Here is a 25,215-nt window from a genome sequence, read left to right on the forward strand (position 1 = left end):
TCGAGTACGAGAATGAATGGGTGAGAAAAAAATATATATCCAAAAACACGGAAAAGATATCACAATGTATAAAAAATTAAGGTAAGGCAATGTATATGATATATAGAATCCCACAGTTTACGATTTGTTGTACCAGATCACGTCGGGCTCACCAATGAAGACGTCACAGGTATTCGGAGTTTGAAAATGCTTTAAACAGTAACACCTAATATGAATCGTAACCACCAAGTGAAATCAAAAGACAGAAGCGAGGAGGTTCGAAGATATACTTGATAGTCTATCAATATATCGAGGATCGTCTGATCTAACCTGGCTATCGATTGCAAGGGTTGTTGGGCACGGCGTTCCTACTCGTGATCTGGTGCGGATGTATGGCCGAGTGCCTTCAGCTAGGTGAGTCCATTAAAACTAATGTGGTTAGCATCCAATGTCGGAAACTTACAGAGCTATTTATTTTGGGGATTTATTTACCGCTGCATATACATACGGCTAGCCTTAGCCTAAGAAAGACTGAGCTGTTTGAAGAGTTCCGAAAAACCTGAGATGACTTGATTTTCGGAAAAGTAAATCTCCCTTATAAAGACAACCTGGTTAAACCAAACTTATTTTTCTTGTCGTATAAACACTAGAGGCGACTTAGACACAGCTTTAAAATTACTTAATGATAAATTTTCATCGTACATACCCTCTCTAAAAACAGAGGATTCAAGAGGATATCCTGAAAATGTTCACAAGGCCAGAACAAATTACTTGCCAGCTTATTATCAACTTTCCCAGGGAGAGCCTCTTCTTTTCCGTCCAGAACCATTTGAATATTCAACCGAAACTCCATCTATCTCCTCATCCTAAATTTAGGATTTCTTAAGAAATCCGGATCACCTGGGAGACCACCACGTCAGAAGTAAAACGGGCCACTCAGCTTCTTGCTCTTTCTAAATTGGAGCAGAATTACTTGGAGTTCATCAAGTGAAATGCTTTTTTGAATCCGTCTATGTCCTCATGAACCCACTTTTAATATCAAGGTCATTGGTGTCAGCGTGACTTGGGGTGGGCTTCTTTGCACTGTTTTTTTTAAACTTAATTCCAATGAAAATCGATTTAGCTTTAGACTAACATAATGAAAAGATTTTTAAAATTATTTTTGGTCGCATGTGCATACGTTAGCAATGCTTTTTTGACAAAATAATAGCGAACATGACCCCGAGCTCCCAATTTTCGGGAAATTTATGGGAAATCGCACCAAAACCCCAAAGTCTATATAGACTTGTAAGTGTCATGTTCGCAAAGTAAATTAATTAACTTATTTTATTAGACGCTATAACTAGACATTTTCATAGAATAGTCAGGTAACAGTTTTATCTGTCGCGCAAGGGTTCTTTTTGTAATAGCTCAAACCTGTTCCACAATGTCAGCTCCATATTTGAGATAACTGCTACATGCTAAATCTTGACATACAGCTAAAATATGCTTTTTTAAAATTCCTGAAGACTCATGTAATTCATATTCGTATTAATTACCAAGTAGTCACTATCTATTCTTTCAAGATATTCAGATCAGTATATTTGGATGCTGACGACTTCGTTTTTCCTTGGACTTGTACATAATTCCCACTACCACATCCTATTACTGCAGGACCATTGATCTTCCCAGATTTGGACCGTATGGTATCGAAATCAATTACCTGGTTAGTGAGTTGGTATGCTACTATGATCCCGCCCTAAGGATTTGTCTTCTCTCACGAGTTCTTGCAACTGGTTGCAGTGTTATTTCCCTGCTTTGTCAGTAACTTAATGAGAATATCTGTTGTTGACATTCCGAATTATCTATTTATTCACTTAAGTTCATAAACAGCATAGAGGAGCACCAAATATATATATGCGTCACACTAATTGGACGGGTAAAACAGGAAACTCCCTGGCTGTCCGAACCGAAGCAAAATATTAAATAACCACACATATTTATATACCAATTGGCTATAGATAATATATTTAATTATGGGCATAGATTTGGTACATAGGGACACCAAATTAACGGTCCATACATATGCAGAGGTAATACAGTAAAAAAGGAAAAGCAACACTATTTAAACGAAAATATACGTGAACAAGAACAAAATGTGGTAGAGGGTATCATTCAGTTAACACTCTAGTTGAGAAAGTTCTTTCACTAAAAATCGTTCTTATGACGAATGTAAAAGGCAACTATAGCGTGGTCTCCATCAACCTCTATTTTGAGCTGTTTGTAGCGTCGTTTCAAGTCGCACAATCTGTGGGGCCTCAACCACAGTCGTAATTGACCGGCAAATAGCGGTCCCAACCACTTTCATGCCACGGTGTCAGTTTATAAACAAACCACCTCTGTTTATTCCAACCCATCCGTGTCTACATAAAATAAATAGTGCGGGGGTTGTGATAGCACTCGTGACGCACTTCTGAGCCACCAAAGTTGGTGTTTCAAGACAGCGATACCAGTCAAATTATCACTATACCCGAACTCATTACCGAGTCTCACTATTAATAATTATATATATATATATTCGTAGGTTACTGGTATTCTATCATAGGTGTCTACGAAGCATTCCTCGGGTGCTTTGAGACCACCATGTAAACAATGCCAGGATTAGGAATAGGATGGTAAATCACTTGACGAGGTAGTGAATTTTCATCAACTGAGATGGTTGTGGCATGTATTATGTATGCCCATCATCTACCGCCTGCCATGAAGGGCTATGATTTCTGGTGTAAGAGTAGGTTGGAAGGAAGCTAGAGGCAGTTAAACCGAAATATAGCATCAGTTCGTCACTGACAGTTGTACTTAACCTGGTTTGAGTCGGCGTAATTAATGGTTAGGGACTAAGTGACATGGCTCGAAATTCCCTATAGCCTTTTTCATTTCACGAATTTATATTTTCTTGTATCATATCTTCCATATCTAATCTTAGGTCGTCACTGATACTGTTGCTACCCCTACTTCTGGGATTTTGCCGGACAACATCTCTGTGCTATTGGGGTATGGCAGCTTGAACCTATGTACATACGTACCAGGTTCTACGCTGTGACTGATCACTACCATGTACTTGAGGGCTATTTCCAGAGTGCCATCAGTGACACAGTAGAAAAGAAGTGATATTGGACAACCTTGCATAACCTCGCTACTGAACTGGAATAATGGATAGAGTTGGTTGCATACCCTCACACTGCTTGAAGTACCTGTATGTTAGGCCTTCAAGATGTTAACGAGCAGTCCTACCCAACAAATCAAAGTAGGCCCTGTTATCAAAGAACACCAGTTGTTGCCCTCCAATAAATGTGGCGATGTTTTAATATTTAGAGAAGGGTGAAGTTATGGTCAAAACGCTAACTACATGAGCTAAAACTAGCCTGTTCCTCGCTAGCCGTTTCCTGAGTTTTAGATCTGTGGATTTTGGTGAACTACAGTAGTCTTGATGCAATCGACAGTAGACATTCCGCGACAGCTGGTGCGTAGATAAAGTAGGCTGCTCTTAAAGAGGGAAAGAACGATTGCTTCGTTCGATGTTGGAACACTATTTATCAAACCTTTCCAAATAACCCAGTCTGCTCTCTGACCAAAAGTTCTTCATCTTTATAAAACCGAGTAGGAGTAATTCATCTGGTTGTGATGATTTTTGATGCTTCAAAAGTCGGAGATTCTTATGGACCTCAGACTTATGGGAGCAGGACTAGCAGTAGCAGTACTCTCTCTACCTCTCAAAACATCTCCGGATGTCACTAATTTTCATTTAGTTAGCTTTACTGATTGTCACATTCACACCAAACGTTTTGCTGCCAATAGCTTAGATAAGCTGAAATGGCTTTTAGCAGTTGCCAAATGTTGTTGGTGTTTTCACCACCATAACATTTGTACCTTGTCTTATTTACTTTACTCTGTACCTTTTATCACATTTCATAAAATTGATTGTGAGATATTGCTAATAGTCAATAAGTTGTCTGATCTAAATTAACACTTACGTTGGGATTGTGCATATGTAACAAATTTATTGACATAATCTTATGATCAGTGATCATTAGACTTTAATGTGTTATTTTACAATATAAGTTATTCAAATACCAATCAGATCTATTACCGATAGCTCCATTAATAGTTTCATATATGATACTAGTGTATGTAAGTTCATATTAAGTGAGTAAATAACTTATTTGTAGTTCTTATTACTTTCCTAACTCAATAACTTCGTACATAGTACATTATCTTTGTAATTTCCCAGCTTTTCATTTGTTTCACATTAAAATTTCACTCAAACAAGATTCTACATGATAATAACATCCTATTGGTTTCATATTTAGTCTTAACGGATTTAATCAATGGAAGCACTACTTGCCTGTGTAGATATTCCTCCAGATTGTCATGATGCTATACCTCTCTTGAACTTGGAAAATAAATCTTTCTCCAAGTTTTTCAAGCGAATCTTAAAAAGGCTAGAAAAAGGAGAGACTTGCGTTCAAAAGGCGTTGCCTAAATTATCAGATAATGATACTGAAGAAGAATCAGAATACGTACTTATTGGGACCGCTCAAGAGGAAAATTCTAGAATATTATTCGCACGACTTCCAAACTCGTCAGGGAGTAATGAAGTATACAAACTTCCATTTGTTCGTTTCACCGTTCGTAGGACTAATGAGTGAGTTATTTTATGGTCTTAGCAACCTCTATTATACTAAGAATATTACTTCTTTACACCTGGTTGTAATAATTAGGACATCACTGTCTAGGACTGATCTTTATAATTTTCTACATTTATCTTTGGTTCTATAGCATCCTATCATAAACTGATCACCCACAGCTATCACCCCTATTGTTGGCAAATTATCCATTATATGAAAATCACTTAACGTAATCAAACCACTAAAGTCGATATTCAAAGATAACATTCCACGATTAACTAGTTTCAAAATGTCGAACCTCTAAATTACGTACATAATTTTACTACCAGTTATAAACGGTCCTTACAAAGTGTTTTAACTTTGTTACTGCTCATACATCAACCAAAACAGATGGTTTTATACACCAACCGCTTTCTCTTGTTCACTACACTTTGTCAAACAGGAGGATCAAATTTAATCTAACTTACTAATTCAACAGCATAACCTGAGATTATGTTGTTTACGCTCTGAAGTTTTTACCAGGGAATCGAATACCAGTTCATTGCTAAGCTTTCATAATCCGATAAATACTCTCACATGGCTACGTGCATACAACCACGGCAAGGGAAGTCATATTCACACCACGGGTGTTGTTTACAATATTGAGAGGACGAAAAGAGAATGTCTGACGCTTTAACTGGGTTGGTGGACACAGCAAGTCCACCTAGGGCAGTTGGGAAACCCTGATTGCAAACCAATGGTGCACATGGGCTCCAGTATCCTGAAGGAACAAATGGCGTCTAAACCTGCTGTTGGTCACCGGCTACCATGGGACTGCATCTCCTGACTTCGCTCCACTGCCTATTGGATCAGAACTTTAGCTCGAAAGCTCCGAATGTGGCCTCCCAAGGAAACCACGTGCATCGGTTTGGGCATCCAGGCAGTATCCCAACCCTCACATACATCGAATGATTTATGTGGCGCATATCTATTTGGTGCCTCCTTGTACCAATGTTTATGTGTTTAAATAAATAAATAAACTGAATCTGCTTGTAATTTTCTATCTAGTGTGTAGTTAAATTTCTCATCCCTGTATTTTTAAACATTATACTTGATCACAGCATTTCTTAGTAATTTTTGTTAGAATTGAACACTCTCTATAAAGAATATAGATTGTGGTTAGTGGTGAAATTCTAGGATATGTTTCCCATTCTGTTTGTAACTCGTCATTCGAATGTACATATATTCCAGTATTGATGTTCATACCCAATCTCGAACCCAACACCTTTCTCTATTAACGCCAAATTGGTTATCGACTGAGTTACTGAATTCTAGATAATCACACACTTGTGACTAGTTTAGTTTTTTCATTTTCCATTGTCATTTAAGTATACTTGTATTTATTAGATAAAAGTTTTTTTTTCCTACAGAAAAAAAAAGTTTCCACTGTACACTCGTTATAATTTCATTTATTTACTATTGATTTACATCTCCTTACGTTAGTTGATTATTCTTAATTTATAGACCTATAACAAAACAGAACCAGGATGCTGCAAATAACAGTAAGTTACTGTTTTACTTTTAATGAGGTAATTAGTTCACATTGATTAGTCATTTAGTGATGATCAAAGTGATGCTTATCTAATTCTTTTTAGTATTGATTGAATTCTTTCGATAAAGTCTCAATATAGCTATTAGTCTTAGTAACTCACTTAACTCTTGACGATACTATGTTTTAATGTTCGTTGGTTTCGTGCTTTGTGACACTCGTTAGCAAAGTGTACTGGGAAGGTTTATGGAACTAACGTTTCATGTGATATTCAAACTTAGGTCACTCTGTAGTTAACAAGAACACGAGTGGGGACAATCGAATGTATCTGAATCTCTCAGTAAAATCTGAGAATCATACAGTAAATACCTAATTTGCAAAATATTAATTAATTGCCTCAAGCTTGGCTATTTCTTTTGCAAATACCAGTCCATCGTCTCAGATTTCATTGTTCCTGCATTTTCATATCAATTACTTTCCGTTCACGTTCTTTCCTTCTCGATCTTCTACTGAAATAATTTTATTCGTAACTATCGTTATATACTACTTATGTGTATATAAGTAGCACACACAATTTAGCCTCAGTCTGATGTGTTTCCACTTGAGCTATTCGGGTTTATTGGTGACTACCTCCAGCCATTTAGGTAATTAGTTTGTCGGTGTCATTTCTAGTTGCTCTAGTTTGTTATATATGGGGAGGGATGAGATAGTGATTGAAGTTAAGAAAAATCTTCTTGATCATTGTCATTTTCAGTATCGTCTCCTGAACAACTAGCTCAATAATGAGTTTATTTCCATCAGTTGAAAGATCCTAAGACATCTATCATTAAGATCGTATCGAGAATACTGAAGACGAAAAAGTTATACAACATATGCCGTTTCGCAATAGTTGTGTTAAATGTACATATTTTGGGGAGTAGTAATTTTTTGTGAAATATTAGACTAGAACTTACAACGTAGATAAGGTACTGAGTAGAATAAACTGTCGAATATATGTAAAGAATTCAGTGATGTATCAGTGGTTAAAGCACTGAAATCTCAACCACCAAGCCACAAGCTCAAACACTGCCTTACATACCTTGGTTTCTGATGAGTAAGCAAGGAAAATAATGATTGGTTGTGTGCTTAATCATAGTAGTAGTAATAGTCTGACAAGTACTAAATGAATTATATATTTTCCTGCTCTTATTATTACTATAATTGTTGTCAGTTTTTGGTGTGGAAATATACTTACGTTCTAGTCAGTCTAGCCACGTGTTCTGTCGAAGTCCTATAGAATAGATAGTGAACGGGGTATCTCTTTAGTAGAAACTTTGTACACATTACCAATCAATGTAGAACCCTAATGAAAATGTACATCACCAGTCAAGTTGACGCATTGTGTCCGTAGATGAACGTAAAATTAACAAGGTGAATATATAGTTAGAAAAGAATGAAAAATGAATAAAAACTATAGAATGACTATTGAAGTTTCTGTATCACTATGACTGGTTTTGATTCAATGTCATGTCTATATAAAAAGCATTAAATTAATCGATCTCAAACGTTGATGATATTATACTTTTTTAATTATTTCAACAATGTAGGCATTGAACCTTATCTACAGGATACTTTTAAACGTCTTGATGATAAAATGGAAAATTTTGGAGCACAATTGTCTAAATTGATAGAATCTTTATCACAGAAACCAGCGCCTCGACCTCCAAGGAAATCGCAAACACCCGCAGTAACTGCTAGTGCATCAAAGCCTAACTTAACATCAAAACCTATATTAGCTTCACAACTTTCACCTAATTCCACTTCCAAATCAACACCAGCATCTATAATGAAACCTGGATCTATACCAAAAAATGCATCCACTCCAAAGTCTATGATCATAAATCAAGCAAACTCTATTGTTTCATCCACTGAAAATAAACTCAAATCAACTCCGATTAAATCATTATCATATGGTCATGTTTTAGAAAGCCAACATTTAAATGAAAGTGGCACTAAAAAGAAACAAAATGAATCATCGACACAAGGTGAGCGTTTGATCGTTTTCATAATGTTGGTTACTATGACTTAATTGTATTGAATTTTAATTTGATCACGCACGAAAACCAGTTGAAAAAGGATTTCCTTACAACTGCCACCTTTCATCTCAATTGAATTGCACGCGATGTTGAATCATTTAGATTAGTTGTCACATTTCAACTTGATCGATAAAATTCTATCAGCATTAAAAAGGATTTAATATACATGACATTAGTCACGATTTATCTATTTAAAAACATAAACATTGGTACAAGGAGGCACCAAATAGATATGCGCCACATAAATCATTCGATGTATGTGAGGGTTGGGATACTGCCTGGGTGCCCAAACCGATGCACGTGGTTTCCTTGGGAGGCCACATTCGGAGCTTTCGAGCTAAAGTTCTGATCCAATAGGCAGTGGAGCGAAGTCAGGAGATGCAGTCCCATGGTAGCCGGTGACCAACAGCAGGTTTAGACGCCATTTGTTCCTTCAGGATACTGGAGCCCATGTGCACCATTGGTTTGCAATCAGGGTTTCCCAACTGCCCTAGGTGGACTTGCTGTGTCCACCAACCCAGTTAAGGCGCCGAACATCCGCTGTTTCTTCCTCCCAATTTCGTAAACAACACCCGTGGTGTGAGAAGGCAGTGAGTAGGACTTCCGTGGTAGTGCCTGTATATGCGTGGCCATATGAGAGCATTTCGAGAGGGAGATCTGACTCTACTCATTCTCGGCCGTAACAGGGCATTTGGGGGCTACTCTGTGAATTCTATATGCACGTTCAAAACTCTTGATTATTATTTGTCTTTATCTGATAATTTAGTCTTAGTATAAAACTCTTCAGTACAGTGCTCAACTATAACTTTGTCACAGACAGAGCAAACCTAGAATTTGTAAGTGTCACAGTAAGCACGCTACTTTAAGTGATCAGTACAATTTTGCTCATTGCATTCTGCTTTTATTCTGAACATTCACTCTCGAACCGATCTGCCTAGTACTATTGAACCTAGAAGAACGAGTATTCCAACCAATATTAATTGACTAAGTCATTGTGATGTGCAAACTCAACCACTATGTCAAAGTAGTAGCTGCGGTCGGGTACAAGTCTTGACATTTCACGGCAGTCATCCACTAATCATCATTGATGATAACTATTTCACTCTCTCGACTTAATTGAACTTTTTGCACAAAATTCTTCTTGAAGTTATTTACTAGCTAAAATCAGTCTGTAATGTAGATTATTTGATAATTGACTAAACCGTCACTGGCTTCCATTCTGAGTTATGTCTGATAACGTCTCAAGCCACGGAATTACACTATCCCTTGGAATCCAATCTTTGAGTTTCGATTGGCTGACAGATGACAGTCTTATGCAGCTTTTTTTATACCTCGGCACCATGTCATAAACTGGCGACCATTTCTGATTTTCCCAACCAGTGTCAGCATCGGCAAATAAAGCAAAATGTGGAAGTCGCTAAGATAACGTTCATAGTACATATCCAACCTATTGAAGTCGGTGTTTGAAAACAGTGATCCTAATTGAATTATTGTCACTGTACTCATACTTCATCGCTATAATCCTTTATATTACCACTAAAATGTTTTCTAAATAACAGTAATTTAGTCTCTTTTTTTTGTTTCTATCCAATATTTTAGGTCATAGTCAAATTGAAAATCCAAGATTCGCTTCAATGATTGATAAAGCTATTGATCATGTTTTAGACCGTATTAATAAAGGGAAAGATATTAAAATTGGACCGGTATTCCAAGAGAGATTAAGTTCCGTAAATAGATGCAATAATACACTTGATCATATCGATCTGTCGTCTAATCGTGTTGACATTGATGATGATGATGATGATGATGATGATGACGATGATAACAACAACGATGCCAATATCACTACTTATAACCATGTTGTATATGATAGAAATCAACATAATCTTAATATTAAACCTAAAAAGAATTTAGTTGCCATCTCACCATGTGTATCATTTATGGTGAAACCAGTTCAGAGTAGTGCTGGTAACAACATCAAGCTGAATAATACTAATAATAGAAAGGATCAATTATCCACTGAAGATTATGAAGAATTAGAATCATTTTTACAAAACGATTCTGTCGTAAATCATGTTCATTATTCAACTGATTATGTTGTTGTTGATGACAATGACCGAAAACATAAACACAAAAAACGGAAATGTACAAATGATGATTAGATAATAAAGCAATAAAATGACACTACCTGTACATATGTTCATGTGTGTGTGTGTGTGTTTGTGCTTGTGTCCAACTTCACTTTTGTACATAGTTACAAGTACTATATATATATATATATATATATATATATATATATATATATATATATATATATATATTAGGTCGGTTTTTGTTTCGTTATACCGCGTAATATCTGTCTGTACTTTACCTGTTGACTAGTCCATTTATCACATGTATTACATAAGTGCTTCATTGTTTCATTTATATAACCTTTTGTTTTGATATAGTAACAAAGCAATAAGATCTAATTTATATAAATACACAATCTATTAACCAGAGAGTTTTCAATTTTCCTTTCAAGACTTATATGCTGCATTTTTTTTTTCGAGATTGTATTCATCATCAATTGAACAATCTACCTAATTCCTAAAGTTGTAATGAAAAATTGTAATCTTTGGATTAGGTCCATGTCTAATGTGATAAAGCTATTCCTAATGGCATGAATCGATTGGAGCTAAAATCGTGCTACCATTGGATACGGATTGAGTGGTCCTGACGGTTAAGCATCCATCTTGGGTCCGACCTGCGATGGGTTTATGAGCATGTATTTTGAAAGGGAGTCTCGTACCAGGATATAACAGCTATCTAGCGCTTCCTAGTTCTTAATAGTATCACAACTGAGGTCAATTTGTAAGTGGTACAACCTAAAAATTAGTGCTATCCACTCCAAACCCTTCAATATTCTTATAATTTCGGTTCCCTGAATAAAAAGATAAATTCCACGACATGCAGTCTTGTCCAAGATTTACACATATCTGACAATATAACAAATAAGAATGACACGAGAATAAACGATCACAATAAGTATTAAATCAAATATACCATGGGAATGAAGCGGTCACGATTGTAAAAGTTTAAAAACACTGAATATTATTAGAGGATACTGTCTAGTCCATTTTGTAATCGTTAGTTATAAAATTACTGAAATGCATTTCACCATAACGAGAAATAACTACGGAAAGATTTTAATGGAGTAGCTATTTAAATGATAAGGTTTATTATTCGAGCACAAATGTTCATCATTTTATTGGATTTGTTTACCAAGCTCTCTAATTGTTTTCATTTATATATATATATATATATATATATATATATATATATATATATATATAGTAATAAGTAGTATGTAACAGTCTTTATCCCTGTCACTAATTAGTAGCCAAATGTTTTTGCCTTGTAACGTTGATGGAAGCTTTCTACCAAGATTCGAATAAAACAGTACTAATCTTTGGCAGTAAAACCTGCTGTTCATTAGTTTTTACAGCTAGTCATTAATCTTGGGTGCTATTAGAGGTATGAGGGTGGGTATCGCTTCTCGGTTGCCCACACCGTGGAAAGGTACTTCTGGAGGCACCTGAAAAGGAAGTTTCGTTAGGAGTGGTCGTAGTGACCTGGGAGCGTGACCACAATGCCCAAGGGGCAACTACTTGAGGTCGGTCACACACGAACCACTGGAGAGTGATATCCGTGGGATAAGGAGAGGTGTGCATTCATGAATATAAGATTGGGTTGTTTTTTTAAAAAAGCAATGACACGATTGTAAAGTGTATATAGTGTTGCTCAGCTTTAATGGTTAGGGATATTACCTTAACCCAAATAGAAATACACCATGTACTAATCACACATTTATCTTGACTATTGATATATGTGTGATGAAAATGCGTAAGTAGAATGTTCAAGTCCAGGCGAAAGTTAAGGAAAAAGTAAGAACACATGATGCGCTGATTATATCAGATCCAGTTGTATGTACTGGAAGAATGGAGCAGTCGCTTTTTCCCCACTTATCACTATTCGTCTGAATATGTTATCAACTCACTACTAATAAGTAGGAACTATCATTAGGCCGAATATTTGAAAATACTGTATTAGGATTATGCAAGTGAAATTGTTTAGTGTTTAGGCAACTTGACATTCGGCTAATGAATGTGAAGATTAACATCCGACATGAATCGTCCAACTATAACAAGTGGGACAGTTTATCCGACGACTCTGCCTACAAATACGTCTATCTTGATATTCGAATAACTTATGGTGGCTTTTTGGAACTTGGAGTGATTGGTTAAGGCCCTTTGAAATGCCACTCATAAGGAGTGAAGCCTTCAACTGTCGCTGGATACTCGAATCTCATATTATAAGCCAGTGTCAATTCCCTTGCAATTTCAGATGCTTCTAACTGGTTGATATCATTTAGCGCAAAATCTATAATCAAGCAGGGATACCTACTAACTGGAAATGACTAACCTTATAATTATTTACTATCATTCAGTGACCACTAGATGGGGAATATTGCGATTTTACCTGAACAGTTCTCAAGTAATCACTAAACACTCAAACGCCACGCCCTAAACCAGATTAACGCCTTGCATTTAGACATAAACGAGATAAAGATGAACGTTTTTCGCAGAAAGTATGCAGTAGATGACTTAACTGATGATTTGAAAATACCTTTTATGAACTATGTTACGAGTCTTATAGATCAGAGATCAGGGAAGAAACTCATCCAGTTACTGAAAGGACTGGAAAATCAAAACAGCCGAAAGCAAATTTCCAACTGACTTTAAAAGGTATGTACATAGTTTCTCAAGTGTCGAACTAGATTTAAAAAAACTAGAGGTATTATCCCTAGGTCTAAAATTTTGTAATACTCGTAAAAACTGTAACCACATCGATACAGACATACAATTCGAGAATCTTTATAGTCATACACGTGATTTAGTTGTGAAGTCTGATCAGCAATTAGAACATTTTAAATCAACATTTGTAGACTGCTGTTACCAATATAAGAACAATAAATTCAGTTACAAAAGCATTCTTACGAAGAAGCACAAGGAAGCTATTAACCTACTTCTCAAGGAGGAGACGTTATTGATTACAAAACCTGACAAAGGTTCAGGTGTTGTTCTTCTTAATAAAAGTGATAATATTTAAAAAAATGAGTACAATCTTAAATGACAAATTAAAGTCTCAGAAAATAACTGACTAGAAAGATTTGAATAATAAGATAGAGAATGAGCTTACCAGATCTTTGAAGAAGCTCAGGGACCAACAGACTATCTCATCGGGTTTATATGAAATGACTAAACCAGTGGGAACCTATCTGCCGAGATCGTATGGATTGTCAAAGGTACACAAACCGGGGATCCCATTAAGACCTATTTTAGATATATATAACTCTCCTTACCATACTATAGCTAAATGGTTGGTAACTGTATTAAAACCTCTACACGAAAAGTTTGTAAAATATAGTGTTAAGGATGTATTCCAATTTGTTGATAAAATCAAAAATGCAAATACGGTGGGACTGAAGATGATGTCATTAGATGTAACATCGTTATTCACAAACGTCCCACTCATAGAGACTGTAGAATATATAGGTGAACAGTTGATTGAAAATGAAATTGAAACTACTGTTCCTATTCATGTCGTGAAAGAGTTATTACTCAAGTGCACTATGAATGTGAACTTCAAGTTCAATGGTGAAATATATAGACAAATAGATGGTGTTGCAATGGGTTCACCACTAGGCCCTATACTAGTTTATATTTTTCCAGCCAAACAAGAAAATGGTCCACTAAAAAGATTATTCAAAACTTCACATTTTACTGTAGATACATGGATGACACGTTCATCCTCTGTAAAGATAATACGTCGCCGCAAGAGGTTCTTAAGCGATTTAATGAAGTGCATCCAGCCATTCAGTTTACATCTGAAGAAGAGAGTGATGGCCGAATAGCCTTTTTGGACGTTCTCTTGACTAAGAGAGCGGATGGATCGTTAAAAAGGAACTTAAACAGAAAATGTACATGGATTGGGCAGTATACGAATTTCCTGAGCTTTGTACCTCTACAGTACAAACGAAACTTGATCAAAAACCTTAGTTACCGTATTCGCACTATATGTTCTGCTGATATAGTTGAACAAGAGCTTAACGCCTTGCATAATACTCTCAGGGAGAACGGCTACCCTAGGAAGTTTATAATTAAATATATGGTCACGAAGGCGAAATACAAACAGTGAAGAAATTCCTGTTCATGCGTCTACAATTCAGAGGGGATGCGGCTAGTAAAATATTAATTCAGAGGTTACGTAGGACAATACAAAAGTCTTTTAACGCCGGAGAACTGCGATTAGTATTTTCTACGCGCCCAATGGTTACACCGAGGCTAAAAGAAGAATGACCACCTCATTTTGTATTTATCAGTTCGACTGCTCCTGTGGAGTGAGTTATATCGGTCGAAGTTCTAAGAATTTACATTTTCGTGCTCGTGAACACCTTCCAGCGTGGTTAAACAGAGGTTTGATGGAGAAAGTGAACAGCTCAATATTGGCCCATTTAGTACAAACCGGTCATACTGCCAGTATAAACCAACACCTTTTTCAATTATTTATAACGTCAGTAATTTTTGCCAAAACTGGTCAGACTGAAAGTCCTTCAAACGGCTGAAGCAATAGCCATCCGGATGAAGAAACCGGAGCTATGCGTACAGAAGAAATATATTCAGCCACTCCTCCTCCCTTGGCCAACATCAAGGCCAATTAATCAATCGTAATCTTAACTATTGAATGACCTAATTTGACTATGACCTTTCGTAGTCAATTGTAATTGTCCCTGTTATCTTTATTCATAAATCTTTGTATTATTATCATTATTATTACTATTGGTTAAACATCATTAATCTCCCCTATACATGATTCATTCAGTTCACATTTATCCCTCCGTATTTCGTCTTACTTATTTGATCGAATTGTATTTGCACTACTATTTCTGTCTCACTCTATTTGACCCATATTTATTCTGATCATGGATCTTAGAAAATTTCACTTAACATATACGCCGATTCAAGTTAACATTCTATATGAGTCATATTAACATTAGCAATTTTATTGTAGGCAATGATGGATAGTGGCTAGCAGTGGAATCCAGTTTGACGCGCGTTTCGTCCTATTTGGGACTCATCAGCTGGATGTACCCTGTTTGTCACAATCCTAAATTCACATGCTTTAAACGATGTACTTTGTCCTTAACCTGACCATTTATCGGTTTATTAATTTGGATATATTGAATTGTAGAACCTGAAGAGAATTTATCGAAAAGAATATTCTTCGTTCAAATACTAGATTTTTAATCATTAAGTGTTGAACATAGTCGACCAATTTTTCAATAACGACCAACCATTTATGATATGTCGGAATTAAAAGCTACATGATGAACAAACTGACAAATGAAAACATCCATCAATGAAGATTTAACCTCCAATGATGTATAGAATCATAAACTTCGTGGTCTTAGTTCATCGGAACTGTAGAACGTTGAACTAGTTAACAAGATGAATCAAAATAGATATCAGTTGTCAAAATACCTTAAAAAATTTGTAGATACATAGTACATGTTTGGGGTCTGTGCGATCATTATGATCAGTGATTACAGACAAACAATAACACTATTCATACACAATCAGCCGAAATAGCGTAGATGCATTTAATTTCTATCTTCCTCTCGATTTTGAATTCCAATATCCCCCTTTTCACTCTGTTCTTGTATTCTCAGTGTTCAGATTTTCGCATTACAATTGATAATATGATTATTTCGACTCGTTTACCATCCATCTTATGATAACGAATTGAGCTAACGCTCTATCTTGATTTATTACTGACTAGTTGCTTGGAAACTATCACTATTCGTTTTCTTTTATCATCATTCATAAACGAATTGCTCTTTCCCATGCGTATACAGCCTCTGCCAGGGAAGTCCTACTCACTGCCTTCTCGCACAACGGGTGTTGTTTACGAAATTGAGAGGACGAAAAGCGAATATCCGGTGTTTTAACCGGATCCCAAACCAAATCAATGGTGTACATGGGCTCCCGTATCCTGAAGGAACAAATGGCGCATGAACCAATTTCTTGGTCACCGGATACCATAGGAGTGCATCTCCTCACGATGCTCCACTGCCTACCTTCTGGATTAGATCTTTAGGTCAAAGGCTCGGGGTGTGGCCCCCTAAGAAAACCACTTGCTTCGGTCTGGGCACCCGGGCAGTATCACAGCCCACACACACACACACACAAATATGATGTGGCGCATATATATATTTGGTGCCCTCTTGTATCAATATTCATGTGTTGAAATAAATAACCCTTTAAAAGCATTATAATTCATAGATTACAACATTCAACATACTATTTTTGTCTATCGGCCAATTTTTTAGTCAAAACATTATGAAGAAAAGAAGAGAAAAAAAGAGGAATGAGATCAATAAAAAGAAAATAAACAAACAAACAAATAAAGGAGAACGGAATACATTGCAATCGATTGATTAATGAACTGATTAGAAATTAGACTTGATGATTGGAAATATGAATCACAGTTTGATTCTCTTTAAAATAAACTCCATCATATATGATCCAATTGATATACACATATAGACTTTATTTATTGAATAGAATTGATGAAGTAATATCACCAAGTGAATTTCACATTTACGGTGATGATGGTGGTGGTGGTAGTAATAGTAGTAGTAGTAGTCATAGTATTGATTATGTTTATGTATAGACATGGTGACAAGTTTTATTTGATTCAATTATTGCATAAAGAATTTGTTTATGAATTCATTGTAAGAAGATGATTTTTCATTGCGTAATACTGATTGATACGAGAGATACCATATCTATAAATCAATAAATAAATAGGAGAGTGAGAGAGATGGAGACAAAACGAATCATTATAAACAATGACCGTTTTTCATTGACATCCTCATCATCATCATCGTCATTAATTACAGATTAGTTTGTTACTAAACTATAAACAATGTGACATAAACATCAGTTAGTGCACTATTACGACATACAATACTGTTATGACTTGATGTCCGGCTTTTTTTTATCACGTGATTTATCCACCAATCAAAATACGACTTATACAATCGTGGCACTGTGCCAAATCGATGACATTCGACCGGTATGGGCAGCCTAGCGTCCTTATTTGGTCCTATGTCCGCCTAACCTGTCCACTTGAAGTTCAGAACACCAAATACCAGCTTCCAATATGCCAATCGAATAGAATCATTTATTTCAGACATCATACTGGGTTTATATATCAAACAAACATACTGCAACGTACCATAAAATAGGAAATAACATTCATACACAATAAAGCCAAAAAGTGACTGTGAACGTGGGAGACAGTAGTCAATAAACTGAACATAACTTAAGAACCGTAAAGCGTACAATAATAATCTATAGGACAAAATGAAGCTTATAATAAGGGGAATATAAATATACATAATCTAATTATTGAATAGTTATGCCATAACAATATATAGATAATATTAGTCCATTATTAAGTCTCGTAATGTAATCTTCACTAGGATATAACAAATACCATAATGAAATTCTATGTATTGATAATGATAATAAGAAATACAAAGTATTAAGAATGTGGTTTATGTGAAGACGGAATGAAAAGGTAGATATGTGATGGAATACTGGAATTCAAAGATCGAGAGGAAGATAAAGAGTGAATCTATCTGAACACCATCATCCATGAAATTTACTTGGTATTGTTTATTTGTATCTTTCCATTGATGTTTAGGATTGCAATTGATCAGTGTCTCTTGTTGGTATATGTGCATACAGTGCGTATTGTCTCGATATTGCCTTAGGTATCACCCACCATTTCCAACTATTGGGTGTGGTGGTTATTGTGAGGATTTCAATCAGATAGTTTAACTCTACCGAAATGGTTTAGATTAATATTCAACAACTTCATATACGTACTTTCTACTTATTCCAACACCAATAAACATCATATGTCGAGGTATACAATGTCAGAGCATACGTAAAACATATCTGTTAAATAGTCACAATCGATTGTTAGATAAAATAGTTCAGAATACTGACGCAAAGATACCAAATTTATTGTACTTCAGTACACGTTTAGCAACACCATTTTATTCTACTTTTTTGAACATTATTCTTAATCTTTCTGACTATCAATGGTACTATGATTGCTTCGATTCTTTGGCTATTCACCTTTTTAATACCATCTCATCAGGCTGATTTAGTATGATAACTTAAGCTAACACATATATATGTCAGATCCTTTGTTGATTATGATTAATTGACTAGAGGTTAAACATATCGTACGTGACAAAAATGATAAACTAGTTGATGATCTTGTAAATTTTCATCAACTGAGATGATTAGGACATCCTATTATGTATGCCCAACAACCGACTATCTTGACGAACAATTCTTGCTAGTAAATTGGAAGGTAGGGGATGGCTCAACTTGAACGTAGCAGAAGTCCATCAAGTCACTAATGGTTTTTGCAGATCCGACGCTTACATGATGTTCGGGAACAGAAAACGCCGGAAAATAAGGCTGATTTAGGACATGTACGTGAATGTTCTGACTAGATATTCACTCTTCATCGGGTTATAGATAGGTATACACATCACATCATAGTTGTATTCCTTAACTTCAAAATGACATTCGCTTTCGACTTTATGTTGAACTGTTATCACAAGAACCAGTGACATCAGCCCATGAAATGACTAATTATCGATCTGAGGCATGTGGTAGATACAGCGTGATAACGGCGATCAGTATTTAAAGACTTTAGGTGACATCGTTCAGAATCATGAACAGTGGATCAGATGCATTCAGTTCTTATCTTTCTCTCGGTCTTGAATTCCAATGTCCCTTCATACATACCTTTTCATTCTGTCTTAACGAATTGAATTCCTAATGTTTAATCTTTCTTTTTAACTTCGCTATGACATTAGTTCGATCTGTTATGTTATTTTCATTTACTAGCGCTTATCTCTAGTACGACAGCTGGTTGAAATGTACAATTTTATTGATGATGTTTGTCTATCTATCTATATGTTTGCAGTCATATGTAAACATTATTGGGTACTTTCAAGCTGACAGAAAATCATCTTACGCCTGTTACCACTCATAGAAAACAGGCCACCACCACCAACGAACTTTGTCCTAGGCTGTCCCTTACCAGTTCTCGCCAAGTACTGTTCATTCACTTGATTTCTGCATCCAATTCCCGACACAAAGTGTTCTTTGTTCAATCTCTTTTCCTCCATGCTTAATGATTCCATGTTAGGGCTTGCTTCGTGATGCAGTTTGGTGATTTCCATAAAATGTGTCCTATTCATTTCCAGAATCCTTTCTGGATTTCCTGTTCACCTGGAAGTTGGTTTATCCTTTCCCACAGTAGATTGTTTTTGATGGTATCCTGTCAATGGATCTGGAGTATATTGCGTAGACAACTGTTTATAAATACCTGTACTTCTTTGATGTTAGTTGTAGTTCTCCAATTTTCAGCTCCCTACAATAGGACTGTCTTGACGATTCTGATTTTGATGTTTGCTAACAGTTATTTTGAGTTCCATATGCTCGTCAATTGTAGGGAGGTTTCCCTTGTTTTGCCAATCCGTGCCTTTACATCTGCATCAGATCATCTTTGCTTATCAATGATGCTGCTTAGGTACGTACAGCTTTCCGCCTCTTCCAGAGCTTCTCTATCAAGTGTGATTGGGTTGGTGCTCATTGCGTTATCTTCTCTCGTAAATGCTGAGGTCTACTGCTGCAGAGACGACTTCTACAATGGATGTCTTCATCTGGATTTGTTGCTGTGTATGAGATAGAAGAACCAGATTATCTGCAAAGTCCAAATTATCTTACTATGCCTAAACTTTCTACTGCATTCCACGCTTTCTCTGAGATGTGTAAATCTTAGTAATCCAGTCAACCACTCCACCTAAGACCCTTCTAGGGTTACTGCTGATCTCAAGCCTTAATTAAAGGAGGAGGGTTAGCAACCCCATCCCACAGAAATGAACCTTGCTAAAAAAAACAGGGAAAGAATATAATCAGTTGGTTAGAACTGATAGAAAAACAATTATTACTTACGATAAATAATCGAATTTCGTCTGTTCTTGAACCGATAATATTACTGCCCAAACACCCCAGAACAAGTGAGCGGACTGTGTAAATGACGAAATAATCAAGAAACAATTAGATATTAACACATACCGTGATATTTATAAGTAAATATATTCCATGAATAACCAAACTGATCTAATAAAAAAGGCTATTTGACAAAGTTTAGGGTTCATAGTTATATAATATACCCTTGTGGGCCAGGGTAATTTGACATTGGTTTTCGAGAGTACCAGACACCATCCAGACTTTCACCTGACAACCTAAACAGTACAGCCAGACACCACACAGGCTTAAAATTTTTAGCCCAAATGGTACGACTCAATACCGTTTTCAGGAGAACCAGACACCATCTAGGCCTAGACTTTATAACCCGAGCAATACAGCTCAATCCCGCTTCACAGCAGAACTATACACCATCTAGGCTTTAACGCTACAGTCTGAATAGTACAGCTCAATCCCTTGGCGCAACCACATAGGTACCTGGCACCCTGGTGGATCAAACGTTAAGGGTAGTCACTTACCTCGGTTCAAGAAATTGGTTACTATCATTAGCTTTCACACTTACACTGTGGCTCATACCCAATATACTTGGTGAGTGAGTTAATTTTAAAAAATTTTACACACCATAGAAATACGTCACATCTATGACAGTATAACACACTTTCCTATCTTCATCCTGATTGTTCAAGAGATCTGTAGGAAGTCTCCAACCTTATCCATTTTCTATACTACTGACATTTCTTTAAACTCACTAATTATTAACAAACAAAAGAGACAGTTGGATACAGAAAGAGAATGTTTGTATAACACAAAAATCTTAGAAAATAAAACACCACTCTCTATCCAGACGTTGTGAGCACTTGGATCTTGATTGAATTAGACAGAAGTTAGAAGTTCATTAGTGACAAGCTATAAAGATTAATTCATTACACTATTATTTCCGACAGTATCTTTCACTAACAACAAGTTATGACTAAGATGATAATGAAGAATATTTGTAGCTCCTGATGAAGATTTTGAAGGTGTTTAGTTCTCTGATGTGGAAGATTTATTCGTGAAGTTTTCAATGTCAAGAACATTATCAGTACACAGTTCGTTAAGAAGGAAGTTATTTGGATTTCGTCACAATTAACTGATTGCTTGTGTTCTGTTAACCTAGAATTTGGTTGTATATAGGTAAGTTGGTCGTTATTTATTTTAATGTTAATAACTTACTTCTTAATATAGTATGTGCTGATCATAATTGATTGATCACTGGGTATTGATCAATGTTATGTGTGTCAAGTCTTTCTTAGTGCAGATCGAATGCTATCGAATTCGTCAGGGAGCACTAGTTCCCTTAAGATTACAGGTACACCTTGCTGACGAGTGCCAAGTAGCACGAAATCCGGGTCAAGGGTTTCCTGTTGACTACCTTCAACCACCATCTAACAATATGTGCTGATAATGTTCTTGACAAGAAAAATACTGGAAAGCTTCACGATTAAATCGTCCAGTTCACAGAATACGCTAAACAAAAAAAATCATTTGAACTCCACCTGTAGCACTTCTAGGGTTATGACTGGTTATGTTAAGCAGCCTGTTATGTAAAGGACGTTGACTGTTTTCAAGACAAATTCCCTTGCATATCTAACGTTCGGATCATTGAGCATACCAAGATCATTACACAAAATTCTAAAACTGATATAAAGTAGAAAGAATATTAGAAACCAGAGAACTGGGCAACCGTCTCGTTAATGTTTAGGAGTGGCTATTCAGTAAGCCCCTACAATCCCATCAAGGATTTAACTTAAAATCGATGTGTCTTACATCCGGCATGACTCATCTTCAAACCATTGAGTTGAAATTCACAGGTCTACATGATTTCACTTTCAAGTTGACGGACTCCTTAGGCTATGGACTTCTCAATAAGATTTTCAGAAATCCATCTCGAGGTTATTCATCAATTAACACAAAAGTATTACTTAAAAAAATCAAGAAGAGTTTGAGTGGAGTCAGTAATTATCACTTCCCAAATGAATACTTCTTGAAATAAGTGAGAAGAAAATTGAGTTCATAATGGTCATGCCGACCTTGGAGCGTAATCGCAGAACCTAAACGATATCTGCTTGAGGTTGATTGAATAGTCTTTTTGTCAATAGTTTCGATATAAGAGCTCCATGTTTTTATGACCTTACTGCCGGTGCACTACTTTGGAACTGACACTCATTGATCTTTTTTTCAATGTAAAGAAGTAGTCTGTCCAGAGATATCAATTATTCGTAGAAAATACTATAGTGAGGTCACACACCTTAAGATCCTATATGTTGCTCTTGATCTTACTGAATACTCTCTCTAATCGATTTCTTTGGCAAGGTAAATGACTATTACTAGATTTTAATAAAGTATATTTATTATATGCAAAGATGGATAGTGGCTAGCAGTAGAGTCCAGGACGCACGTTTCGTCCTGTTTGGGACTCGTCAGTCGGATGTACCTCCATCTTAGAGTTGACATTCACTCTGGGACTCGAACCCAGAATTCCATCACGTTATCCACTTAGCTACAGAGTCCTGATAGCCACTTGCTTGTGTAATGGGATGCAGGTACATCTAGCTGACAAGTCCCAAACAGGACGAAATGCGCGTCAAACTGGATTCCACTGCTAGCCACTATCCATCTTTGCTTATAATGCTTGCGAATTCAAGCAATATCGAGTCAATCCGTACAGGATGCACATATACCAATAAGAGAGACTGATCAATTGCAGTCTTAAACATCAATGGGAAGTTCCAAGTAAACAACAATACCAAATGAAGTATATTTCTATTACCAATCCGCATATATATCTATATCTATATAATACTTACCAGAGCGAAATTATTCACTTCAATCAACCATTTCTCAAGTAAACTTTCATTTTCGCAATTATTATTATTATTACTACTATTGTTATGATCTTGATCCATATGATTCGAATGTGAATTGATCATTATAGGAGTAGTGGAATATCCATTATGAATAACTTCCGTTTGTTGATTGAATTTTTTTTCATAATGATTTTTTGCTTTTAAATATTTACTTATCCACATACGCTGATATTCTTTTGTTGGATAATTATCAAAATTGACAACATTGATACCTAATAATAATCGAAATAGGAAATAGAATAAATGATTAACAACTTAATAATACCATTTAGTGCCCCCAAATGCCAGGGTATGGCCGAGAGTGAGGTGGGCCCGCCCTCCCTCTCGAGATGTTCTCACACAGCCACGCGTATACAGCCTCTGCCAGGGAAGTTCTACTCACTGCGTTCTCGCACAACGGGTGTTGTTTAGGAAAATGAGAGGACGAATAGCGAATATCTGGCGCTTTAACCGGATTCCAAACCAATACTGAACATGGGCTCCAGGATCCTGAAGGAATAACTGGTTTATGAACCAATCGTTGGTCACTGGCTACCATGGGACTGCATCTCCTGACGTTGTTCCACTGCCTTGTGGGTCGGACCTTTAGGTTGAAGGCTCAGGGTGTGACCCCCTGAGAAAACCACCTGGTTCCGTTTGGGCACCCAGGCAGTATCACAGCCTTCACACAAATCGAGTGACTTATGTGGCGCATATCTGCTTGGTGCCTCCTTGTACCAATGTTTATGTGTTTAAGTAATAGTAGTAAGTAATACCATTTAGTAGAACTTGTTTTCATATGATTAAGACTGCTGTGGTGTGTGCTACTTATATTGACATAAGTAGTATATGATGTTAGTCGTGAACAGAATGTCTGGCAACAGAGAGACAAAAGAAATGAACAATAAAGGATGGAAACAGAATGCAATTTGTATGAAAATACAAGAAAAATGAAGTCTGAGTCATTTTCAGACAATTGATGGACATTTTGCAAATTACGTAATTACTATTTGATTGTTAGATTTTATTGACAATTTCTGTAATTTTGTGTCAAATACATTCGGCTGTCCCCACTGGTGTTCTTGTTCACTACACTGCTAGTAGTCGATAAAGATTGTAATTAACAGTATAGGGTTTTGGAGATTATTAAGTTTTTGACTGAGATCACCACTATTGGAGTTAATCCGTGTCGGATAGAGACAGTACAATGGAAGATTGTCGCGCGATTTCGTGGATTGGTTGAGGTTAGACATTAACATCATTGGATGCCGGCCAGCTCAGCGGTCTAGAGGTTAAGCGTTCAAGTGAGAGACTGAAGGCCATGGGTTCAAATCCCACGAGTGAGATCGTGGATACGTACCGCTGTAGAGCCTCACAATAGAACGAAACAGCGGACTAGTGCTTACAAGTTTTCAATGATGGTCTAACATCAATCGGTTCATGATCTCGATCAAAAAGAATGTAATTAATTTGAGGGTGATCTCGAATGTTATGAGAGATAATGAAAACAAATGTCACTTCCAAGTTGCTTAAATTTATTCTTTGAGGATATGGGAAGAAAAGTGGGTTAAAGGGTGATCTTGATGACCTGCGGACGAGACCATAGTTTTCAGGTGACAACTTCTTGAGATCAGTCGCACACTATCTTTACGAGGGTAGCTTTCGATGGATCTGTTTTTAAGGCCTTACCGCCTGCGTCACAAATTCGTCGGGCAATATGTGGAGTGTGATTTTTAGCAGCAACCTTCAGTAAGCTCTATCCTACGGTTGTGTGAAAGTAACACTACTGGAGATGTTGATTTTCTGAGGAAGACAACTTATTCTCGTTTGAGTATAGTATACTTGGTAGTACGATAATGTCCGTGGACCTTAAATTCATGTTTTTAATTGTACCAC

At 36.4% G+C, this 25,215-nt stretch overlaps 2 protein-coding genes across 4 annotated transcripts in view; one reads left to right on the forward strand and one right to left on the reverse strand.

Annotated features, from left to right (window-relative positions):
• Positions 1-983: 983 nt before the first annotated feature.
• Positions 984-11,504, forward strand: MS3_00009402 (uncharacterized protein). 2 transcript variants are annotated; one of them, XM_051217761.1, is made up of 4 exons: positions 984-4,660; positions 6,147-6,184; positions 7,758-8,195; positions 9,846-11,504. In XM_051217761.1, the coding sequence occupies exons 1-4, from the start codon at positions 4,344-4,346 to the stop codon at positions 10,406-10,408; spliced, it is 1,356 nt and encodes a 451-aa protein (XP_051064186.1). In that variant the 5' UTR covers positions 984-4,343; the 3' UTR covers positions 10,409-11,504. The 2 variants fall into 2 exon arrangements, with proteins under 2 accessions (XP_051064186.1, XP_051064187.1); XM_051217762.1 differs by having other exon boundaries at positions 984-1,047; positions 1,103-1,266; positions 1,313-11,504.
• Positions 11,505-11,591: 87 nt separating this feature from the next.
• ETNK2_1 (Ethanolamine kinase) overlaps positions 11,592-25,215 on the reverse strand; it is a 33,946-nt gene continuing 20,322 nt past the window's right edge. The window contains exons 6-8 of one of the 2 annotated variants that reach the window (XM_051217764.1): positions 23,281-23,552; positions 20,399-20,472; positions 11,592-17,136 (exon numbers count right to left, since the gene is read on the reverse strand). In XM_051217764.1, coding sequence (XP_051064189.1) covers positions 17,070-17,136; positions 20,399-20,472; positions 23,281-23,552 — 413 coding nt within the window. In that variant the 3' untranslated portion in view covers positions 11,592-17,069. Of the gene's footprint in view, positions 17,137-20,398; positions 23,553-25,215 lie in introns of both variants that reach the window. The other variant, XM_051217763.1, reaches the window with a different exon arrangement.

The sequence above is a fragment of the Schistosoma haematobium genome, chromosome 7 (genome assembly GCF_000699445.3).
Source record: "Schistosoma haematobium chromosome 7, whole genome shotgun sequence".
NCBI lineage: Eukaryota > Metazoa > Platyhelminthes > Trematoda > Strigeidida > Schistosomatidae > Schistosoma > Schistosoma haematobium.

Excerpts from the sequence above, each read along its gene's own strand:
- MS3_00009402 (XM_051217761.1), top strand. The coding sequence starts at position 4,344 with ATGGAAGCACTACTTGCCTGTGTAGATATTCCTCCAGATTGTCATGAT. Across the intron at positions 6,185-7,757 it reads CCAGGATGCTGCAAATAACA|GCATTGAACCTTATCTACAG; the intron begins GTAAGTTACTGT and ends TCAACAATGTAG. Across the intron at positions 8,196-9,845 it reads AAATGAATCATCGACACAAG|GTCATAGTCAAATTGAAAAT; the intron begins GTGAGCGTTTGA and ends CCAATATTTTAG.